At 30.3% G+C, this 20,486-nt stretch overlaps 3 protein-coding genes across 5 annotated transcripts; 2 read left to right on the top strand and 1 right to left on the bottom strand.

Moving 5' to 3' along the window:
* The first annotated feature begins 782 nt into the window (after positions 1-782).
* LOC111675140 (apoptosis-inducing factor 3) lies at positions 783-7,786 on the top strand. 2 transcript variants are annotated; one of them, XM_023435880.2, is made up of 3 exons: positions 783-910; positions 5,725-6,650; positions 6,892-7,786. In XM_023435880.2, the coding sequence occupies exons 2-3, from the start codon at positions 5,769-5,771 to the stop codon at positions 7,642-7,644; spliced, it is 1,635 nt and encodes a 544-aa protein (XP_023291648.1). In that variant the 5' UTR covers positions 783-910; positions 5,725-5,768; the 3' UTR covers positions 7,645-7,786. The 2 variants fall into 2 exon arrangements, with proteins under 2 accessions (XP_023291648.1, XP_023291649.1); XM_023435881.2 differs by lacking the exon at positions 783-910 and adding an exon at positions 1,695-2,012.
* On the bottom strand, positions 4,829-5,769 carry LOC111675141. Of its 2 annotated transcripts, none has more exons than XM_023435882.2 (2): positions 5,511-5,769; positions 4,829-5,442 (listed from the first exon to the last, which is right to left on the bottom strand). In XM_023435882.2, the coding sequence occupies exons 1-2, from the start codon at positions 5,511-5,513 to the stop codon at positions 4,912-4,914; spliced, it is 534 nt and encodes a 177-aa protein (XP_023291650.1). In that variant the 5' UTR covers positions 5,514-5,769; the 3' UTR covers positions 4,829-4,911. The 2 variants fall into 2 exon arrangements, with proteins under 2 accessions (XP_023291650.1, XP_046802183.1); XM_046946227.1 differs by having other exon boundaries at positions 4,829-5,437.
* Positions 7,787-10,856: 3,070 nt separating the features above from the next.
* Positions 10,857-15,210, top strand: LOC111675143 (vacuolar protein sorting-associated protein 26B). The gene is made up of 2 exons (XM_023435885.2): positions 10,857-11,187; positions 13,218-15,210. Exons 1-2 carry the CDS (start codon positions 11,041-11,043, stop codon positions 14,568-14,570), a joined length of 1,500 nt encoding a protein of 499 aa, XP_023291653.1. The 5' UTR covers positions 10,857-11,040; the 3' UTR covers positions 14,571-15,210.
* Positions 15,211-20,486: the final 5,276 nt, after the last annotated feature.

Genomic DNA, 20,486 nt, shown 5'->3' with positions numbered 1-20,486 from the left:
TTTTGGACATACAAATTAATAAACATGTACTACGGAATACGTCCGTTTAAGCGAAAATTGTCACAAAAAAAAAAAAAAAAATATGAATAAATGTACACCTTAAGAAATGTTTAATATTGTTGCAGTCTTTTTTAAAAAACAAAATACTTTTAATATAAAATGGATGACTTCAATCTTCGGAATAGAGTTTATTTAAAATATATAAGATGACTTCAGATTTCTTGAATATAAAAACATAAGTTCAAGCTTTATGGTAATCATGTCCTTTTTGCTAATATCATCAACTATATATACTTAGGAACTAATGCTTTGTATACACGGTTGTAAGATCTTACAAGGTTGGCAGTTAAATGTGAAGAAAATTTCTAATAATACTGTCAACTTACATATTTTGTCTTGCAACATTGCAAAAGATGATTTGTAAGCTCAGACGATTACTGGACATTTTCTGAACATTTTACTGACAACGTTGTAAGATCTGACGTCCGTGTATCACGGCTTTTAGCAATTTTTACACATTTGGTTTCTGATTAAATAATAAAGTATTATTTTAAAATTTAACCGTTTTTAACGGTTAGTTAAATATGCAATGTATTTTATCAGTGTATTTAAAAAGTCTGGCTAAATAGTAATTAAAGAAAATGCCAACTTTGGTAAAATTCTAGACGAAAGTGGTGGGATTTTATATTTCAAATGACATTTGCTTGCAATCATGTCGAACAAGTAACAAACGAAACAACAACATGCAAACAAACATGTTATTTTAGAATTTCTTACAACACAGTCCGTAAAGTTTAAAACAAGATATTCACCCTGCAAATGTTTAGTTAGAAACGTAATTCATACGAGTAAACAACAACAACAAATTATAGCGATACATTACTAAAACAGATAATAAGAAAAAACAAACGTAAGTTTAAATTAAAAGTAATATGTGCTGAAACTACAAACATTAGTATTTTTTTAACACATGAGATTGTTAAATAATAATAAAAAAGTGAAACAAAAAAATAATTGTGCCAAATAAAAAGAATTATTTAACAATGATATTTCGTAGAGTACAGAAATGAAATACAATAAACGAATAATTAGATTTTGTTCAAAGAAATACATATATTTGGTTGTATTCGCACAAGGTTATCCAGTCAGTTACTTGTTTGTACGAGTATGATTTATCTATTCATTAGTACAATTACGCTTTTTGTTGTTGTTGTTTGTTTATTATTTTTTATTTTTACATGCGGTCTTAATTATTATTCTCAATGCATATTGCTTTTTTTTTGGGGAGAGATTGCATTTTAAAGAGAATTGAGAGAATTATCAAATAAATGACAGAAATAAACGAACCATAACAGTGAGAAGTACTTAAGTACAATTTATTTGGACTAAAATTATGTTTCATCATTGAATATATTGATATAATTTATTCTAAAATATTGTTTAAAGAAAACAATATTTTATTATTTAAGATATTTTTTGTGGTTGAGTGAAGTCGATAAGATAACTTTTAATAGTCCAATAAATTTAAAGTATAAAAATGCATTTAATATAAATTTTAATTTACAATCTACCAATGCCAAATTCTTCGTATGAAACGTTTTTATAAGTGATTAAATGCTTATTTTATGAGGACCTTGACTAAGTCCACATGGTTAAAGTTTATTGTTATATTTTTTTTTTTTAAATCATCCCAGTAAAATTGTTTTTTGGCACAGTTCCACTGTTGCCTAGATATTGTGGCTGAAAAATAACTGCGATTAACATATCTCTTGCTGATTTGATAATAAGTGATTAATCATGACGTTCCCGATGAAATATTGAATTATCTTGGAAATGCTGGGAAACATATGAATAATATGCGAGAACCATAAGAAAAAAAAGGATATTTTGTCCCATTTAATCTGTTTAAAGACAATTAATAGCCTCTGATTTAGACAAATGAGGGGACATTGAAACCCTGAAGCACTTTTACTGGTCTTAATCCAGTAATAAGATACATTTGAAAATTGATGGTATGTATATATGGAAAATATCAAAATATTTTAAAAATTGTTGACTGTACTATGCGCACAAGGTACACAGGGACAGCCAGCCGTACAGACAGACGGACATATTTAATCGAATCAGAAAGTGATTCTGAGTTGATCGGTATTTTTAAGGTGTAATATCAATATTTTTTGCGTTACAAACATAAGCACAAACGCATAATAAACCCATTCTCATTACGCACTGTTCGTATGTGGAATAAACTTCCTGCAGAGGTATTTCCTGCCACTTTCAATATAAGAAGATTTAAATCAAATGTCCATAAACACTACTCCCTTTATCCTCCTTCCCACAACCTATTTTCCTAGTTTCAACACAATGCTTCGCATAAGTAGTGGTCATCCCTTGAGTGCTGGTCCAATAAAAAAAATAAACTTCCCATTATAGTTGTTCAGGATATACAAATTGTGACGTGTAACAATATATCGTCGATTGTAAATTAGAGAATATCGCATAAATATATTTAATAAAAATGAATTGTTCTTTTCGTCATATTTTATTTTACATTTCCCTTTCATTTTCCGTTTATCAAATCTTTTGCAATTATTTAAAATAAAATTCTTATACATTCGGTAGTTAATTAACTAAATAAAAGCGTAAAAATCAATAAGTGACTTTTACAACTTTTATCTATTTTCAATTTAACTTAACAAAAGATAAATGAATAGTCAAATACAAAAACTAAATAGAATTATTATTGACTCCATAATAATACTGTTTATGTTTTGCCATTTTAATTATAAAACAACATCAAGCGTTTTTTTTTATAGACTTTGCCACAATGGTTTTGATTTCGTAGCAGAATTCGCAACAGATTTGAATTTTAATTACCAATACCAATATTTATAAAAATTTTATTCAATAATAAATAAATGTTTTAGAAGTTTAATAAACCCAAATAGAACAGACATACAAAATTTAATTTTCCAAAAGCAGTATATTTTGGAGTATTAAGGGCCTGATCCTCTAAATGGGAACGAACAAGTATTTTGTAGTTTTATATTGAAAACATCAAATAAATCCGAAAATTTGTTATTGTTTTCAATATAAATTGAGAAATAAATGTTCGTTTGCATTAGAGGAACAGGTAGTAATTGAAGTTTCGGCTTTCTATAGTCCATGAACTGATCTTTAGGCTAATCTATGTACGGATAAATCTATATGGGCTATGCTATTGACTAATCTATGGATTAGTATAAGTGTAATGACTAACTTATAGACAAGTATTATAACTTGTTAATGGACTAGTCCATATACCAGTATTTTCTAGTCTATTACCTAATCTATGAATAAGGTCATTGATTACTTTATGGACTAATCAATTGATTAGTATATGGACATGTTTATGAACTAGTTTATGGAATAATATATTGATTTATTCATAGAATATTATATTAATTAGACTATTATTACTTTGTTATTATTACTTTGTGAAAGTAATAATAAGGGAAAAAAATTTTCATGCACTAAAAAATTAAAAATATGCGCTTATAATATGCACTATAATATGGGAAAATATGCACTAAAAATGTGAAAAATATGCATCAAAAAATATTTCTTTGTGAAGTTCCATATTAACAGATATTAAGATCTTAAGTTTTTGACAACAAAAATATACAGGTTTTTAAGGACTGCTTTATATACAACTAGCATACCCTGGGTGCTTCGCTACCCTAACTTAAATTAAATACATTCAAAATTTTGTTTACTTTTATAGAAAATTAAAATTGATTAAACATTTTTTAATGTTTCAGTTTTATACGTTCAATATAACGTGATTAAATTCGCATTCAGTAAGAAGCTTTTTTTTAGATTCATTTATTTAGCTTCCACATTATAGAAAATTTTGAAAGTAATATTTGAGAAAAGTGCTATAAAATACCTCCAATAGATCATCATTTAATAAAAAATTTTATGTTTCTGTCTTCAATATTATATACAACTCAAAAAATATAATTTTATGAATGAAAAAGTACCAAAAGTCCCTTTCAGTAGATACTCATTCACTAAGGACCCTACATTTTACATTTTATTTTAAATATTTATGTTCAATACCTTAAAAATATCAAAAAAAAAACCATCGGAAAAATGAAAAAGTGCAATAATCTCCTCAATAAATTCTCATTTAATAAGGACCGTGTGTTCCGGTTAACCATTATAAAGAATCTATAAGGTACCATTTGAAGAATAGAAAAGTACCAAATAGTTCCCACTTACAGAATATTATTCAGTCATGACCATGTATGTTAAAATTAATGTTCCCAGGTTGAATATTTTAGAAAATTAAAAAAGTACAATTTGTGAGATAAAAAGTACTAAAAAGTTGTCTCTTAAAGAATCTTATTCAATGAGGACCGTGTATGTTTAATAATCATGTGTTTTGAGTTCATATTAAAGAACATACATAGAGTATCATTTGAAGGAAGAAAAAGTACCAAAAGTGGAATAAATTTTACCTAAGTGGAATGTACTAATAAAAAGAGTACAATGTTTCCCCTTATAGCTTAGAAATATACTTTTTCGAGTTTATTATTTTTCCAAGTTCCTATAATTTGAAGAATTCAGCGTAGCTCAGTCCTCTACCGTTTCAAAGAATAACTACACACATACATATTAACAAACATATGTATGTATAAAATAGGTCAAAAACTACTACAAGTTAAAAAATGTAGATCTAATTATGTTACACGGCAAAGAAAACTTTACAAATTATAGGGATATTAAATAATTACGTGTTTAACTAATTGAATAGAATTAAATAAAATTATAGTTAATTAGCGATTGTTCAAAAATCGAAATATTTTTAAAAGAATTTTCAATTTATTAATTTCAATTATCATCAACTATTAATTTTTAAATTGAGTTTCATTTTTCTTCATTGATAGCGGCTTTAACATCATCAATTACACCTTCTGAAAACTTCAATAATCTGTTATAGCCCTTTGTGAAAAATGTGTTGACATCAACCCAAGTGTCACTGCGTTTTACATCATCGATAACCGAGACAATGGGTGGAATAGGATTATAATTATCGGCCACTTCCTTAGCGATCGAGTTTAAATCGTTAGCGAAAAAAGATTTAATGCTTGTCCATACACTCGTTTCTTCTGGTTCTTTTTCTAACGGAACTGTTGCGATTTTCTTATTAAACTTTATTGGTATTTTGCCAGTCAAATCGTTTCTATTGGCTTTATCATCAAAATCCATTTTGAAAATAATTGGCCTAAGAGTAAATGATTCGTAGTATTCATTGTTGTTAGAGGGTAAATTTTTGGATTTTCCAATAAGTTCAAGCAGTGTTTCCCAATCTTCATCCGTTAAGTCACGGGTGGGCAAAGTCTGAATGTTGTTTAAAATCGCTAAAAGCGTTATAATTACAATTGAAAGATATCTTTTCTAAAACAAAAGAGTTTCAAAGTTAGTATTAAATTTTATTTTTAATGTATCAACTTAAACGCACTTACCATGTCGAGCAGGAAATTAAAACTACTTTAAAGTTGGTTTGTCCTAGCACTTTTATACATTATTTTTCAAAGTGTTTTTAAAAATTTTTTTTCCATGTGTTGAACAGAATTTTCAAAATAATTTTCCAAATTTCATTAAAAAATAATTTAGAACACATGTACTAAAGTGTGTAATTTGTAAAATTGATGGTTTTTCCTTTTGTTACTAACTTAGGTACCACCGGTTCTGGATCATATCAGTCTACCTGCGAAAAGAAAATGAGTGACGATTATACAGACTCTGTTGCCGTTTGCAATGTCAACGATTTGCAGGAACATGATATGAAACAATTTAATTTCGATGAAAACACCAAAGTCCTGGTAGTCAAACAGAATAATCAAATTAAAGCTGTAGGTAGTAAATGCACCCATTATGGAGCTCCTCTTCATACTGGTGTTTTAGGCGATGGTCGTGTTCGTTGCCCTTGGCATGGAGCCTGCTTTAATATTGATACTGGTGACATAGAAGATTTCCCCGGTCTTGATTCATTGCCCTGTTTCAAGGTTGATGTTGAAAAGGATGGCCAAGTCATGCTGAGAGCTAAACGTAAAGATCTTGAAAGTTCGAAACGTCTAAAAGATATGGTGAAACGTGATCCAAAAAATCATCTATGTTATGTTATAATTGGCGGTGGTCCTTCTGGAGCTGTATGTGCGGAAACTTTACGCCAGGAAGGCTTTACGGGTCGTATTGTTATGGTTTGCAAAGAAGAGTATTTGCCATATGATCGTGTAAAGATTACCAAAGCCAGTGATATTAAAATTGAAACCATCCAGTTCCGTAAACATGAATTCTATGATGAGTATGGCATTGAAACCTTAATGTCAACCGAAGCTACCAAAGTAGATTGTGAAACTAAGACTGTGTTTCTGTCAAACGACACAACACTTAAGTACGACAAAATGTTCATTGCAACTGGTTGTAGTGCAAGTAAACCTCCAATTAAGGGTGTTGATCTTAAAGGTGTAGTCGTAGTGCGAGAGTATGAAGATCTTCGTCAGATAAATAAAATGATTAAACCCGAAGCAAATGTTGTTTGTTTGGGATCGAGCTTTATCGCCTTGGAATCAGCACAGAATTGGGTGAAGAAAGTCAAAAGTGTAAGTGTAAATATTAATTAATTTGATAACAAAGAAAAAGGAAGTATATTTGTATAATTAGAGATTCGAAATACTGAATATTTAATATGATATTAGAAAATGTTTTCATACGTATCATATTACATAGTAAAGTATTTTTTAATTTTAAATGTATAATTCGTTTGATTAAAACATGATTATCGAAGATTCTTTTAAAATACAGATATATTCCTATACAATTTAAACGTTTTATTTTTTTCAGATGACCGTAATATCACGTACGGAATTTCCTCTTATGGCCAGTTTTGGTTCGGCTATTGGTGAACGGGTATTACGTTTATACAAAGATCAAGGCGTCAATATGGTAATGAGTAGTGGAATTGTTGAAGCAATTGGCGATTCCAGCAACAATCTTACCGAAGTAGTATTAACTGATGGAACAAAACTACCCTGCGATATACTAATTATGGGAACCGGATCTAGATTCAATACTAAATTCTTAGTAGGTTCTGGTTTACCAATCAATGCCAATGGCTCTATTGATTCTGATATTTATTTGAAATCATTGGTCGATGATGTCTATGTTGGCGGTGATATTGTTAACGCCCCAGTATATTCATACAATAATCAACGCGCCACCATTGGCCATTATCAATTGGCTCAATATCATGGTCGTATAGCAGCCATAAATATGGTCGGCAATACTCCTCAGGAATTACAAGCCGTTCCCTTCTTCTTTACTATGCTTTTTGGAAAAGGTTTCCGTTATTCTGGCTATGGCCCATATAACGATGTGGTCATTGAAGGCGATTTGGAAAATTTGAAATTTGTAGCATATTTCATTGATGAACAAGACAATGTGGTAGCAGTGGCTTCGTGTGGTCGCGATCCAATTGTTGCCCAATTTGCAGAACTACAGAGTCAAGGCAAAAAATTGATTCGTTCAGATTTGCAGAATCCAAATGATCCCACAGCTTGGACAAAACTGCTAAAGGAACCAGTCAAGTGTTTTTAAGCGCGTATGCCTAAAATGAACTTAAAATATTTGTATTATTATTTACTTTAAATGTTGTAGCTTTGTACTATTAATACGTTATTTATATAGTATATTTTCCCTCTTTTTTACAAATTGTTAATAAATATTATTTGCAAAAGTCGAGCATTTACTTTTTTTTTCGTAATTTTAATTATATTCCAATAAAGTGTGATTGAAAATTACGCAGTTTTGCTAAATAATACAATTAAAATATTTAAATGAATGATATGTGAAGCAAACTAAATGGCAGAAAATTTCCTATTTAATATGCAAAGAATAGACATCAAAAATAAATATATATCTTCTTTGCTGTTGAAACACATTTGAAGTGTTTCATTGTACTAACCAATTCTAAACGATTGTGATAGGTGGGATATGTTCTATTAAATAAATGTACCCTAAATATTTTTGTGATACATTTAAGTCTGGCAGCACTGTAAAATATCAAAAATATCACAGTTCACAAATCAAAAGCAGACAACTGCGCCGTTAAGCTAGCAGAGACCTGCAGACTAAGCCTAGAGAGTTTATCGAATTCTACCGGGGTATCATGGAAAATGGTTAAATTCTTACGGCTAATCTTTAGGTGATGGATTACGGATTGAAATTAATCCTCCAAATTTGTTTTTGAGTTCTCAATAAGTGGTTTAACTTGATGGTTTAAACTTGAGTAAGAAATGCAAAAGTATAAACAATAAAGTTTTATAAAATAAACATTAAAATGTTTAATTTATTGATTAGTAAATATTATGGAGACTTCACATTATAGCATTAAAGTCATCTTCTTTAGGATGCTTTATATGTATGTGGAGTTAGGGCCAATTATAACCCCATTCCTATAAATTTTCTAAAAGGATTTTGGTTGCTATTAAAAACGTTTATGTCGAATTTTCTCACTGTACCTATAGTTTTAATCGAGTAATGAGCATTAAAATAATTTTCTAAAGGGAACATTATTTGGAAGATAGGGGCAATTATTAACCGATCCTCACAAAATTTAGTAGAGAGATATGGATTTATATAAAACATGTCTGTATCGAGTTTTATCTCTGTACTACTATTTTAAAGTGTGTAATATGCGTGAAAGCCAATTTTTGAAGAGCTTAGGGTCAATTATGCTCCGATATTTTAAAAAATTTAAATAAAAATTCAAATAGCATATCAACTTCCACTGTTATTTTTAAAGACATCGGAAGCTGTTTAAATATTATCAAGGAAGAAAAACTGAGTAACAGATCAAAACATGTCAACAAGAAATTCCACTCGTTTAAGATTATGTCGAAAAGAAATCAAGTACTGCGTACTTTAGAAGAAATTATTGCTGATATAGCTATTTACAAAATATTTATCAAATTAAAAAAATTAGGCTGATATGTTAACGCTAACAGGTGATGCAAGGGCCCTGAAATTTCTAGGTGCATTTACAAGAAAAACATTTTACATTAACGTGTCTCACAGCACGAAATGTGACAAAATATACATACTCCTCTCAAATATACATACTCCTCTCAAACCAACCGGTAAAACTTATTCGTTATAAGCAAAGTTCGCAATAAGACGGATGAAGCTTTTGTAGATCAAAAAATAAATTGGTATTCACGCAATTAGAAGAATATAAATTGTAATATTTTCTTATGATTTCAATACATAATTTTTTAATTCGTTAACAGAAGATGAGTTCGTTAAACCCCGTTCACATGGTGCAATTATTCGTAATTCACGCTCTCTCTCTAATTTTTATCGTGTATTTATCAAAATCAGCTATCAAAACAAAAATGCCAAAAGAAAACAAAATAATTAAAAGCTTTTTTGTATTAAATAACTAGGTAAGCAAGGTATATTAATTTTATAAGGTAGAGTCATCGGCGAATTCAGAATACCAAGCGAATTGGTTATATTTTTTTATATGTAGTTTGACATTGTGCCTGCACTTGAAGGCGAATTGGCTGTCAGGGAAAAATGTCAAAAACAGCTGACAAATAAATCAAAGCCAATTTTTGTTAAACAAAAAATGTTTATAAATTTGAATCTGTTTGTAATTTAATTTGATGTTTTTAAAAATAAAACTAATTTCGTGTAGTATTATTATTGGTTTTAAAACATAAACGAATTTAACAACATAAATTTTGTCTTTAATCACAAATTTGACATTAACAAAATTAAAACAAAGTTTGACATTTACAAAATGTAAACAAAGTTTGACATTAATTCTACACCACGGCGAAAAATGAACATAGTAGCAAAAAACGATCAGCTGTTCTGATAACACTACCTTATAATTAATATATCTTGTAGGTAAGTATGAAAATAATATCCGAGAAATCGTTATAAACGAGTTTGACTGTAATTAGCCGGTTTACATTCGATTTTAAGCCGCCGCCATTTCTACTGTCATTTGCTGTCGACATATATATTTGACGGCGCAGGGTTCTGTTAGGCAGCCACTAATCTAAAGGGCACTTCACACGATCACACTTTATGTACGTAAAGTTTAATAAAAAAGTAAAATGAAATTCTTCGACGTCTTAAGCTGTCGTTTAAGTTCCGGTACACACCAGGAAGCTTTTTTAGGAAACTTTTGATTTTGTGCGAGAGAGAAAGAAATATCATTTAAATCTTTGGCGGTGTTGCTATTCTTCGCATTAAGGAGAAGGAAACTTTAAAAGAACATTATGAAAAAGTTTCCCAACTAAAATTTCCGTGTGGAGCGGCTCTAAATTTATACCAGTTGGTTTGTAATAACGGTATTTATACCGAAAAACTTAATTGGTTTTAATAATATATTTAATTAGTATTAGTAGCGGTATTGGTTACTTATTTTATTATTTTCATTTTTTTTAAATTAAATATGTAAGTAAATCGTTACTTTTTGACTTTTTTGTTATTTATTTTAAATTATTTTGTACGGAATTCAACAGTTCAATAGTAAGCTGCTAAATTGACTTCGCCTTTTAACTAATACTGCCTATTTAACACCATCAAAAACTGGATCAAATGTACATACATATGTATATGGATATCTATGTATGATATAAATTTTGATAAACTTTGTTTCTATATAATAGAATTATTATCTTATTAATCACCCGATTTTATTTCATGTCGTTGAAAATATAAAACTAATGTTGAAAACTTCGCCGGTCTCTAGTCGATTTTGAGCCGTCACTGAAATTTTTTGTGTCATTCGCTGCCGCCGTTAATATTTGTCGGCGCAGGTCTTTGAACAAACGAAGCAAAAGAATTTTTTTCAACTAAACGCCCAAAAAATTACAATTTTTTGATAATAAAATTTTATTTACGCCAATATTTAAAAGTTAGAAACATTCCAATTGTTAAGAGAATTCTGCAGTAAAATATTGAAAAAGCAAAACGAATATGAACTTTTTGGGGTTTGGACAATCGGCCGAAATCGATATTGTTTTCGATGGTGCTGAAAACAAAAAAATGACTGAAGTCAAAGGAGAAGATGGTAAAATTGAAAAAATGTTGCTTTATTATGATGGTGAAACAGTGTCCGGCAAGGTAAACTAAAAAGGATTTTCATATTTAACATTTAGCCAGTAATAGAGATTATGTAAATTTAATAATTGTGCGTTTTTCATCGTTTTTTTCTTCATACATATTGTGTGTTTTGTTTGTGTGTTCATTTGGATTGATTGGTGTTGTTGTTGTTGCTGTGTTTGCATTCAAGTAAATGACACAGATTGCCACCGCATCGCACCGTACAGGGAGCGGGTAGCGGCTACTTTTATCATCATCATTACCAACCACCACTTGTTTGTTAATTAATTTGTGTGCATTTGCTTTCTGTTTATTACTATTTTTGATTTCTGATCATAACGTTAGAAAACATTTCTATTAAAAATCTTTAATAAGTTTTACTGAGATGTTGTAGCCAGAAAAAGTGCAGAGCAATAGAATTATAAACACAATATGAACGGATGTATTACGTAGGCCAGTGCCTTTTATTTGTAAATGTTTTTCTGATATCGCTGACCCCCTTTTTTGAATGTGATAAAGTTTGATTTTCTGCTTTTAAATTTTAAGCAAATTGTTCAATGAAATTGGTGATAATTATTGAAATACGTTCATTTTTTAATGTTTGTTATGAGTATATATCATTTTCGAATAAACCGGTTTGATGGCATGTGCTTACCAGGCTTATAAATATCTAAACGCATATGTTTTAGATTTCATAAAAATATTAATTATTAATTTTTTCAGATAAACGCTGCTAGGACTCCTTTAATAGAAGAAATTTTATTTTTCTTTCTTTTACAAAATTTTTGCATTACGTCTTAAGATAATACAAAGAAAAAGAAAATTAAATTTTGGAAAATTGTTTGTTATATTTGAAATTATAACAAGGATTTTAAATGTCCAAAGCCTTGTGACTTTTGTTTATAAAGGATGCCTTTGTGAGTTATGAACTAGGAGCAGAGGTTTGAAATTTATGAAAAAACCACTCTGGTAAATTTCAAAGCATTTTTTTAATTTTTAAATTTTTAAATGTTAATAAAGTTGAGAGACAATAAGCTAATGGTCTGAAATTATGGATATACAAGTGTTTTATACCGATATGTATCAAAACATTAACTTATTTTAAAAGATTAACTCAAATACGACGAATTTGAATTCAGTTAATATTTAATTTTGCTCATATATTCTATTAACAAATTATTTTTCACTATGTGGTTTAAAAATTCTATTTTTATTGTAAATGTAGTAAAAAATGTATAAATGTGGTTTTGTAGCTTTAATTATATATTGATCGAGTAAATAATGTGTATACAGATAAACTTGCTTAATCAAATATATAATAAGTATATTCATATTACGTCGCAATTTTTCAATTCGTAATAAAACACCTTCGGTAAAATATGCTAAGAATGGAATTAACTACTAATATGCCAATAAATCGACAGGACATTTCATTGTTCAACATATAATTGAATCAAACTTAAAGCACAAATTCCTCATTCTTGTTTATTTATATTGAGAAAGGCTATTTCATATATATATCGTATTACCAGGGTATTCGGTCATATTAGTAGACAAAGAAAAGGGTATAGGTATATAGCATTTTCCTCATTGAGGACTAGTCCTGCATTGGCGGGCCTTCGACTATCATAGATAAGCCATATCATTCTTAATGTCAGGGATGAATATCTGTTATTAGAATTAGAGATTTGTAGCATAGATGAAGGCAGCAACAAATGTGTTAATATCCCCTTAATGTAGGCAGGAACGTGTGTCAAGTGCAGTTCTAGGTACGAAATGTTCATCAAGAGATGGCCGACATTTGTGAATCAATTCGAAGCAGGTTGACTATCAGTCCATATGGTGCAACATTTAAAACATGAATTTGCATATTTTAGTTTTCCTGCTTATGAGTACTATAAATGAAAATAATTTTATAAATAAGATTAAAAAGTTTAACCTTTTTTATCCAGTGTCCATTTTTCATTTCATTAAAATATTTTAAAATTAAAAACATTCAAATCTTTTATAATGATTATTATTGGATTAAAGATTTTTAATTATTTTTATAGGTAAATGTTACACTTAAAAAACCCGGTAGCAAATTGGAACATCAAGGTATTAAAATTGAATTCATCGGTCAGATAGAACTCTTCTACGATCGCGGCAATCATCATGAGTTTAAATGTTTAGCAAAAGCATTAGCACGACCTGGTGATCTCATTCAATACAGTAGTTATCCATTTGAGTTTCCTAACGTAGAAAAACAATTTGAAATCTACAATGGATCGAATGTACGTTTACGTTACTTTTTACGTGTCACCATAGTACGTCGCATCAGTGATATCACAAAGGAAGTAGATATTGCTGTTCATACACTCTGTAGTTATCCGGATGTAAATAATCCCATCAAAATGGAAGTGGGTATTGAAGATTGCCTGCATATTGAGTTCGAATACAACAAGAGTAAATACCATCTGAAGGATACGATCATTGGTAAAATATATTTCCTGTTGGTGCGCATTAAAATTAAACACATGGAAATCGCTATTATAAAACGCGAGTCAACTGGCAGTGGACCGAACGTGTTTACGGAAAACGAAACTATTGCCAAATTCGAAATAATGGATGGAGCACCTGTTAAGGGTGAAAGTATACCAATACGTGTATTTTTGGCCGGCTACAATCTTACGCCCACAATGCGGGACATCAATAAGAAATTCTCCGTAAAGTATTTTCTCAATTTGGTGTTGATGGACACAGAGGATCGTCGTTACTTTAAACAACAGGAAATAACACTGTGGCGCAAGGCTGATATACCACGATATCATGCCCACAATCAACCACAACAAACAGCTGTTGCGGGTCATAATACTCATCCTCAACATGCTCCCCCACATTTGGTTAGTGGCCCTCCAGCTCCTGTTGCAGCACCTCATTTAACTAACAGCGATCCGAATGTAAATGTCAATGCAGTAGGAGTTGCTGCGGCGGCAGCAGCAGCAACAACAGCAGCCTCGTTGTCATCCGAAGGCAAGATGGGTCTCTTCACAAGAGAAAGTCCTAATCAGGAATTCAGTCAACAGTCGCAGGAGTCACTACCTACATCGCCCATAACACCGACTGCAATGCCAATCGAACGTGGTATGGGAGATGGTGCAGCTGCAATTAGCACTTCACCAGTTATGCTTTCAACAACGCCACCGCCTCTGCCAGCAGCGACAGCAGTCAATGCTGCGGTGAATGATAACAAACAAGAAGTTGCCGATGATTTCCTAGAACCAACCACAGAGGTTCCCCTCAACGATGATGATGAAGAGGATGGTAACAACGTTCATAATGATACAGATGATAAACCTCAAGTTGTGCCAGTAGCTTCAAGTGATTTCTTAGATAGTGATGATGCCGTTACAAGTGGAGCCTGATGTTATGGCCCCAATTGAGTCATTCTCTATATACGATTACATCAACAATCAGAGTCGTATAATTATTGTATCAAGTGCTTAACTTAAAAAGTGAAAGTATAACGAAACCCGACATTTATACAGAGAAAATAGACATCCACACACACACACACAACATCTTAATAAACACATCCTGACACTCAATATTATTATTAAGGGCTTCTTTAAACAAAACGAACAACTAAAATAAAAACAATATTAACATTCTAAAGGCAAACAAACATTTGCCATTTTTTAACATAAACTTTTGGATTTGTCTGTCCAAAGTGGAGAAAACATAAACTAAATATCGAGAAACTATTTATTTTAAAAGGTCCATAGATTGTAAAAAGTATTAAAATATTTTGTTGTTATTTTGTAGACAAAACTTAACGATAAATTCAAAACTTGTACACAAACATACAAAACAAAAAAAAAAAATACATATTAATACTAAATTAAAATTCTTTAAATTATTTAGACAATTAACTTTTAATAGCAACTAACAAAAATACAAATTTGAGCCCTTTAGTATAACTCACCAACACAGTCCACAGTTCTCCCTCTAGCTGTTTTACTCCCCAATTAACTTAAAGTGATTACGAGATGTAGTAAAAAAAGTTAAAAATCTAATCTATTTTTTTGTCGCACTTGTTTGTCTAGATCAATTGTTTTCTTTTTATTATTTTAAACTCATAAAAGTTTCCTTCTTTGTTTTCAAAATAAATTTCTCCCATTCCCTGTTTATATTTGTTTTGTTTTTTTTTTCTTTTTTGTATTTAAATATTTTATTATCATTATTTTTATAATTATTGCATTGCAAATATACATAAAAACGAAAAACAACTTACAAACATACGTACATACACTGATGTATGTAGGTACTCAATTAAAATTAATATAAATATTGTAAAATTTCCATCTAAATATTACGAAATTCTATTGTCCCTGTTTAAAACCCCCTTTTCAATTGCAATTAATTCGATGTGAACTTTATTTTATAAGAAAATATGAAGTGAGAAGATAGAACCTTTAAGAAAAACAATGCGTTACGCAGTTATTAAAAAAAATAATGAAAATCACAAATTTGTAAGAAATCATTAAAGCGATTAGCGAATATTATTTTCAGATAATGAAACAAAATAGAATTAAACAATAAAACAAATACTAAATCAATATTTTTATTTCGATAGTTTTTAAGGTAATACAAATGAGAAAATAAATCAGAAACAAACAGAAAAATAAAAAAAAAAAAACAACAAAAATGATATATTCAAAATATATTATGTATTAACCAAGTTATTTAAAATTTAAATAAAAAACCCAATAAAATAAAATGGCTATTTATTTATTTATAATCAAGAAAGGGAGCTTCACTTCTCTATGCATATATGTTGGTATGTATATGGGAAATTCTCTTTTTAATTTAGATTTTGAGGTTCCCAAAAAATATGAACTTTTTTTAATAGGACATCAACGATATTTTGTGTGGAAATTGTCTAACATCTTACAATTATCTTCTCGTGAATAATTTTTAGTAAAAGCCGCTTTTTAAGAGTTTTTTCAACTTCTTCAAAAAATATTTTAGTACACATTTTTTATAGACTATTTAACATGAATTTCATCATGCATTTATGTGTGGTAGAAGAAAAATTATGAAGTTTTAATTTATTTTTGCATATATTTGAATGCATTTTTATATATGAACCGTTAAAATGAAAATCTATATAAAGTTCGGAAATAAATTTCATACACCTGACCGAAATTTTGTCAATGCATTTAATATAAAATCGTACTTTTAGCGGTTCAAGTGTGCTTCGTCGAATTGTCTTGTAACACCGCGTTTTTATGAGAAAGTTTTTTTACTTTTTGGATTCTCTTTTCGATAACGAATAAAACGTTTCGAAATTTCTTGTGATGGCATTCGATAACGAGCAACCGTTTGAATAAAACCTTTCGAGTTTTCCCTCGAAATCAAAATTTCTTTCGAAGTAAAGTTTTTGTGAAAAAATAATTTTATTAAATCCGGGAAAAATGATAAATGGAATACTTTAAAGTCAAAAATGAATTATGTTTGCGGTTATAATTTTATTGCGGACATTCCTAGAAAGTTTCTTTAAGAAATAAATATAGTCATTATACATATATTTGAGATTCAAGTTTAAAGGACTAAAACAATACAAAGGGTTCCATGAATTCACAACTTTGACCTTGGACCAAAAAAAGAGTATGTACCAAATTTCATCAAAGGTTTACATGTACACGCAGACGGATGGACGGACATAGCTAAATCGGTTCACAGCCGATTGGAAGGTGTTGGACCAATATTTTTTGGTGTTATAAATATCAGCACAAACGCATAATACCTTCCCCACTATAGTGGTGTAGGGTATAAATATGATCCAATATTTGAATTTCTCGCGAAATAAACGTCCATTTTAAACCCCATTTATTTATCCAAATTCAGAAAATACAGATTTTTAATTTTGTCCACCTAAATGGGAACAAATCGCTGCTGAATTAAATGTTTGTGACCTACCAATCAAAGATGCCTATAATCCAAAATGGGTCCAATCAATGCAGCCAATATGTGCCAAATAAATAAAAGTAAATAAACATCCATGTTGTATTTACATATCACTTGGAATATTACATTTTGTATAAAAAACTTCTCTCTGCAATTATACTTCATATTTATATTTTAATTTAATTTTTGTTTTTTTGGGTTTTAATTAGGATGGCGGTGCATTAAGCACTCATATTGCCAGGTTATCACACGTTTGTCCAGAGAAAACCCCACCAAACGACCTTTACCTTCATATAGGAAGTTGGAGCATCCGGACTTAATTTCGTCAAAAGTATTAATGGCCTCCACCAGTATATATATCGTGAGTATTTAATGGTCTCCACCAGTTAAAAATATAACCTCACTCTGAGGTAAAACGAAAGCACGCGTTTAATGAAGACAACGCATAACTTAGAACAGTTATACGAAGTAGTGTATTAAATTAGTGCGGGGTGAGGAGTAATTCTGTCGAAAACCTATCAACAAGCACAAGCCTGACCGTCCTTAAGAAATAAAAACGAGAGAGTTGTTCCCCAACTCAGACCTGAATTACTACTGGTTTTTAATTTTGCTTTAAATTTTTACGGACTATCGAAAATTATTTCGATTCGAATTTTATTTCGATCACGACTGCGAGATAACCTCCCTCGAACGGCTTATCGATTTTCGTTTTAGCATCACTGTCAGCTACCAGTTGATGTATAATGTCCCCAATTTAAATTAGGGGCTTAGGTGTGCTTCCTCGATTTTTGTTGTAAAAGAAACCTCACGTATTTAGTCCACGAAAGGCTTTATGCAAACCAATTCTTTCTATATAGCGATTGATTACTGATAAAATTCAGAATTTTAAATTTGTTTATAACGTGAAAATTCGCTAAAGTAAAAAATGAAAAATTCGCAATTTTTTGTATTCCAATGTTTGTTTTTCCAATGTTTAAGCTTTTCCCGCAGTGATACCTTCTAAAGCACATTTTGGAGATATACATCAAACGACGCGTAATTACAATGTCTACTTTTTCTTTATTTATAAATATTGCATAACCGAAGAGCAACAAATATTCTATCCAAAAAAAACTGCAAATTTTGTAAAATTGTATAAATTTGATTTCAAAACAGTGCGACCACGTAATTCTTTACTTATAAATGACACAACAATTAAATATGGACTAGTTATTCAACTTACACTATTTATTATACCCTACACCACTATAGTGGGGAGGGTATTATACATTTGTGCATAAAAATAAACACATAAAAATATTGGTCCAATACCCACCTTAAAGTATACCGATCGATTCAGAATCATTTTTTGAGTCGATTAAGACATGTCCGTCCGTCTGGCTGGCTGTCCATGTAAACCTTGTGCGCAAGGTACAGGCCGCAATTTTCAAGATACTTTGATGAAATTTGGACCATGCATGTTTTTTGGCACAGGGACGAAGCCTATTGAAAATGGTTGAAATCGGTCCATTATTTCACCTAGCCGCCATACAACAGTACCTCCCGATTTTGACGTTTTATGCCATAATTACGTCAAATATTATATTATCCCTCTAAAAATTGGCACAAATAAGTTTTATATAAGCATAAATGACACTGCAGATTTTCGTTATGTTCGGTCCTTATTTGACCCTAGCCCCCATACAAACCCCTCTTAAAAAAATATTTTAAACGTCTAAAATTGACTTGTAACCATTTACCGAGGATCGGCCCATATTTGACCTATATAAAGCCTCATTTACAAAATATATTTTTTGTGTCAATAAATGCTTTGGAATTATGGTAAAATTCAACATAAAAGTTTCTTTATGAAAAATAAAAATTTTAAAAATATACTTGTTTTTTACTTACACTATACACAATTTTGACTTTAAGAATCTATTACTCTTAAAAGGAAAAATATAATTGAACAAATCATTTTATATTATTAATTAAGGAGTATAAATTTTATACTATAAAATCAATTAAAAATGTAAATTGTTAGGTCATGGCCAAAAATTAAATTTTGAAAATTTAAACTTTATGATTTTGTTTGTATAATAATAAAATTACTACAATTACCATTACTTAACTTTACTAGATAGTTTAGATTTACAAAACAAATAGACGAATTTTAAGTAGCACAAGTCTAGAGATGTAAAAATAAAAAAATTGTTAACTGCATCTGTTACCAAATGCTATATTTGTTTATCTAAAATTACGCATTTTAAAGATGATAAATTACAAACTACGCTTCCCATATCTAAGCGATATAAATAAAACGGATTTTATATTAAACAAGTAAGAGAATGAACTTACTTCTGTCATCTACCAAATAAACCTCGGCACCTGTGCCAAAATCCATCTTGTATCCGTCAGTGAAAACTGCACACCCCTCAAACAGTACTTCGAATCCTTCCCACTCATCCCTACCAGGAATTACCTTTGAGCCTTACTCGGCACGTATAATAGGCATTGATACCCTTTTTAAGCTTTATATTCTTCTTCCAAGAAAATTTGCGGTAAAGGAAGGTCCCTTGATACTTGGCTCCTTCCGATAAAGTCAGTTCAACGACGTTTAATTTCGGCAAGCTAACTAAAACTCTCAACTTTATATTTCGTAGTGAAGAGAACTAGATCCGTTTTAGATGGATTCACACCCAACCCATTCCTATTTTCCAGGTTGATAGATTACTTAGAGCTGACTGCATGACCTTACTGATTGTCGGGAGAAATTTACCTTTGACCAGTAACACCACGTCATCCGCATAAGCGACTATCTTCCTTTAGATTCAAAGTTCCTTAGGATAGAGTTGACCGCCAGTAACCATAGTAGGGGAGATAACACTCCTCCTTCTAGTGTACCCCTGGTAAGAAACTTACTTATATCGAATTTCAGCGCTATACTTGTATTTTCAAGTCAGTAAGCGTTAAAGTAATTTTCTGAGGGGGAGCTTATATGGAGAATAGAGTCAATTGGGGACCGATCCTCGTTAAATTTTGTAAAGATATTTTATTTAGTAAGAAGAAACTAGCTTATGCCAAATTATGTTTGCTATACTTTATTTTTAAGGCCGTAATGGATGTTAGAATTTTTTTGGTTGGTTAATATAAATAACTTATTGATGTTGAATTTTATCGCTATACACGCATTTTTAAAACAGTTATGACTGCTAAAGCAATTTTTTTTGTACCATGCGAAAACATGAACCGACATTGGCCAATTTCAATAACAAACAAACTTTATCTATATATATAAAATTCTAACTTTACTGACTGACTGACTGATTGACTGATTCATCATCGCACAGCCTAAACGGTTAAAGCTAAAGAGCTGAAATTTGGACAGGGGG

This window comes from Lucilia cuprina, chromosome 3 (genome assembly GCF_022045245.1).
Source record: "Lucilia cuprina isolate Lc7/37 chromosome 3, ASM2204524v1, whole genome shotgun sequence".
Classification (NCBI taxonomy): domain Eukaryota; kingdom Metazoa; phylum Arthropoda; class Insecta; order Diptera; family Calliphoridae; genus Lucilia; species Lucilia cuprina.
The sequence above is the reverse complement of the archived record's forward strand: the minus strand, read 5'-3'. Positions and strand labels throughout refer to the sequence as shown.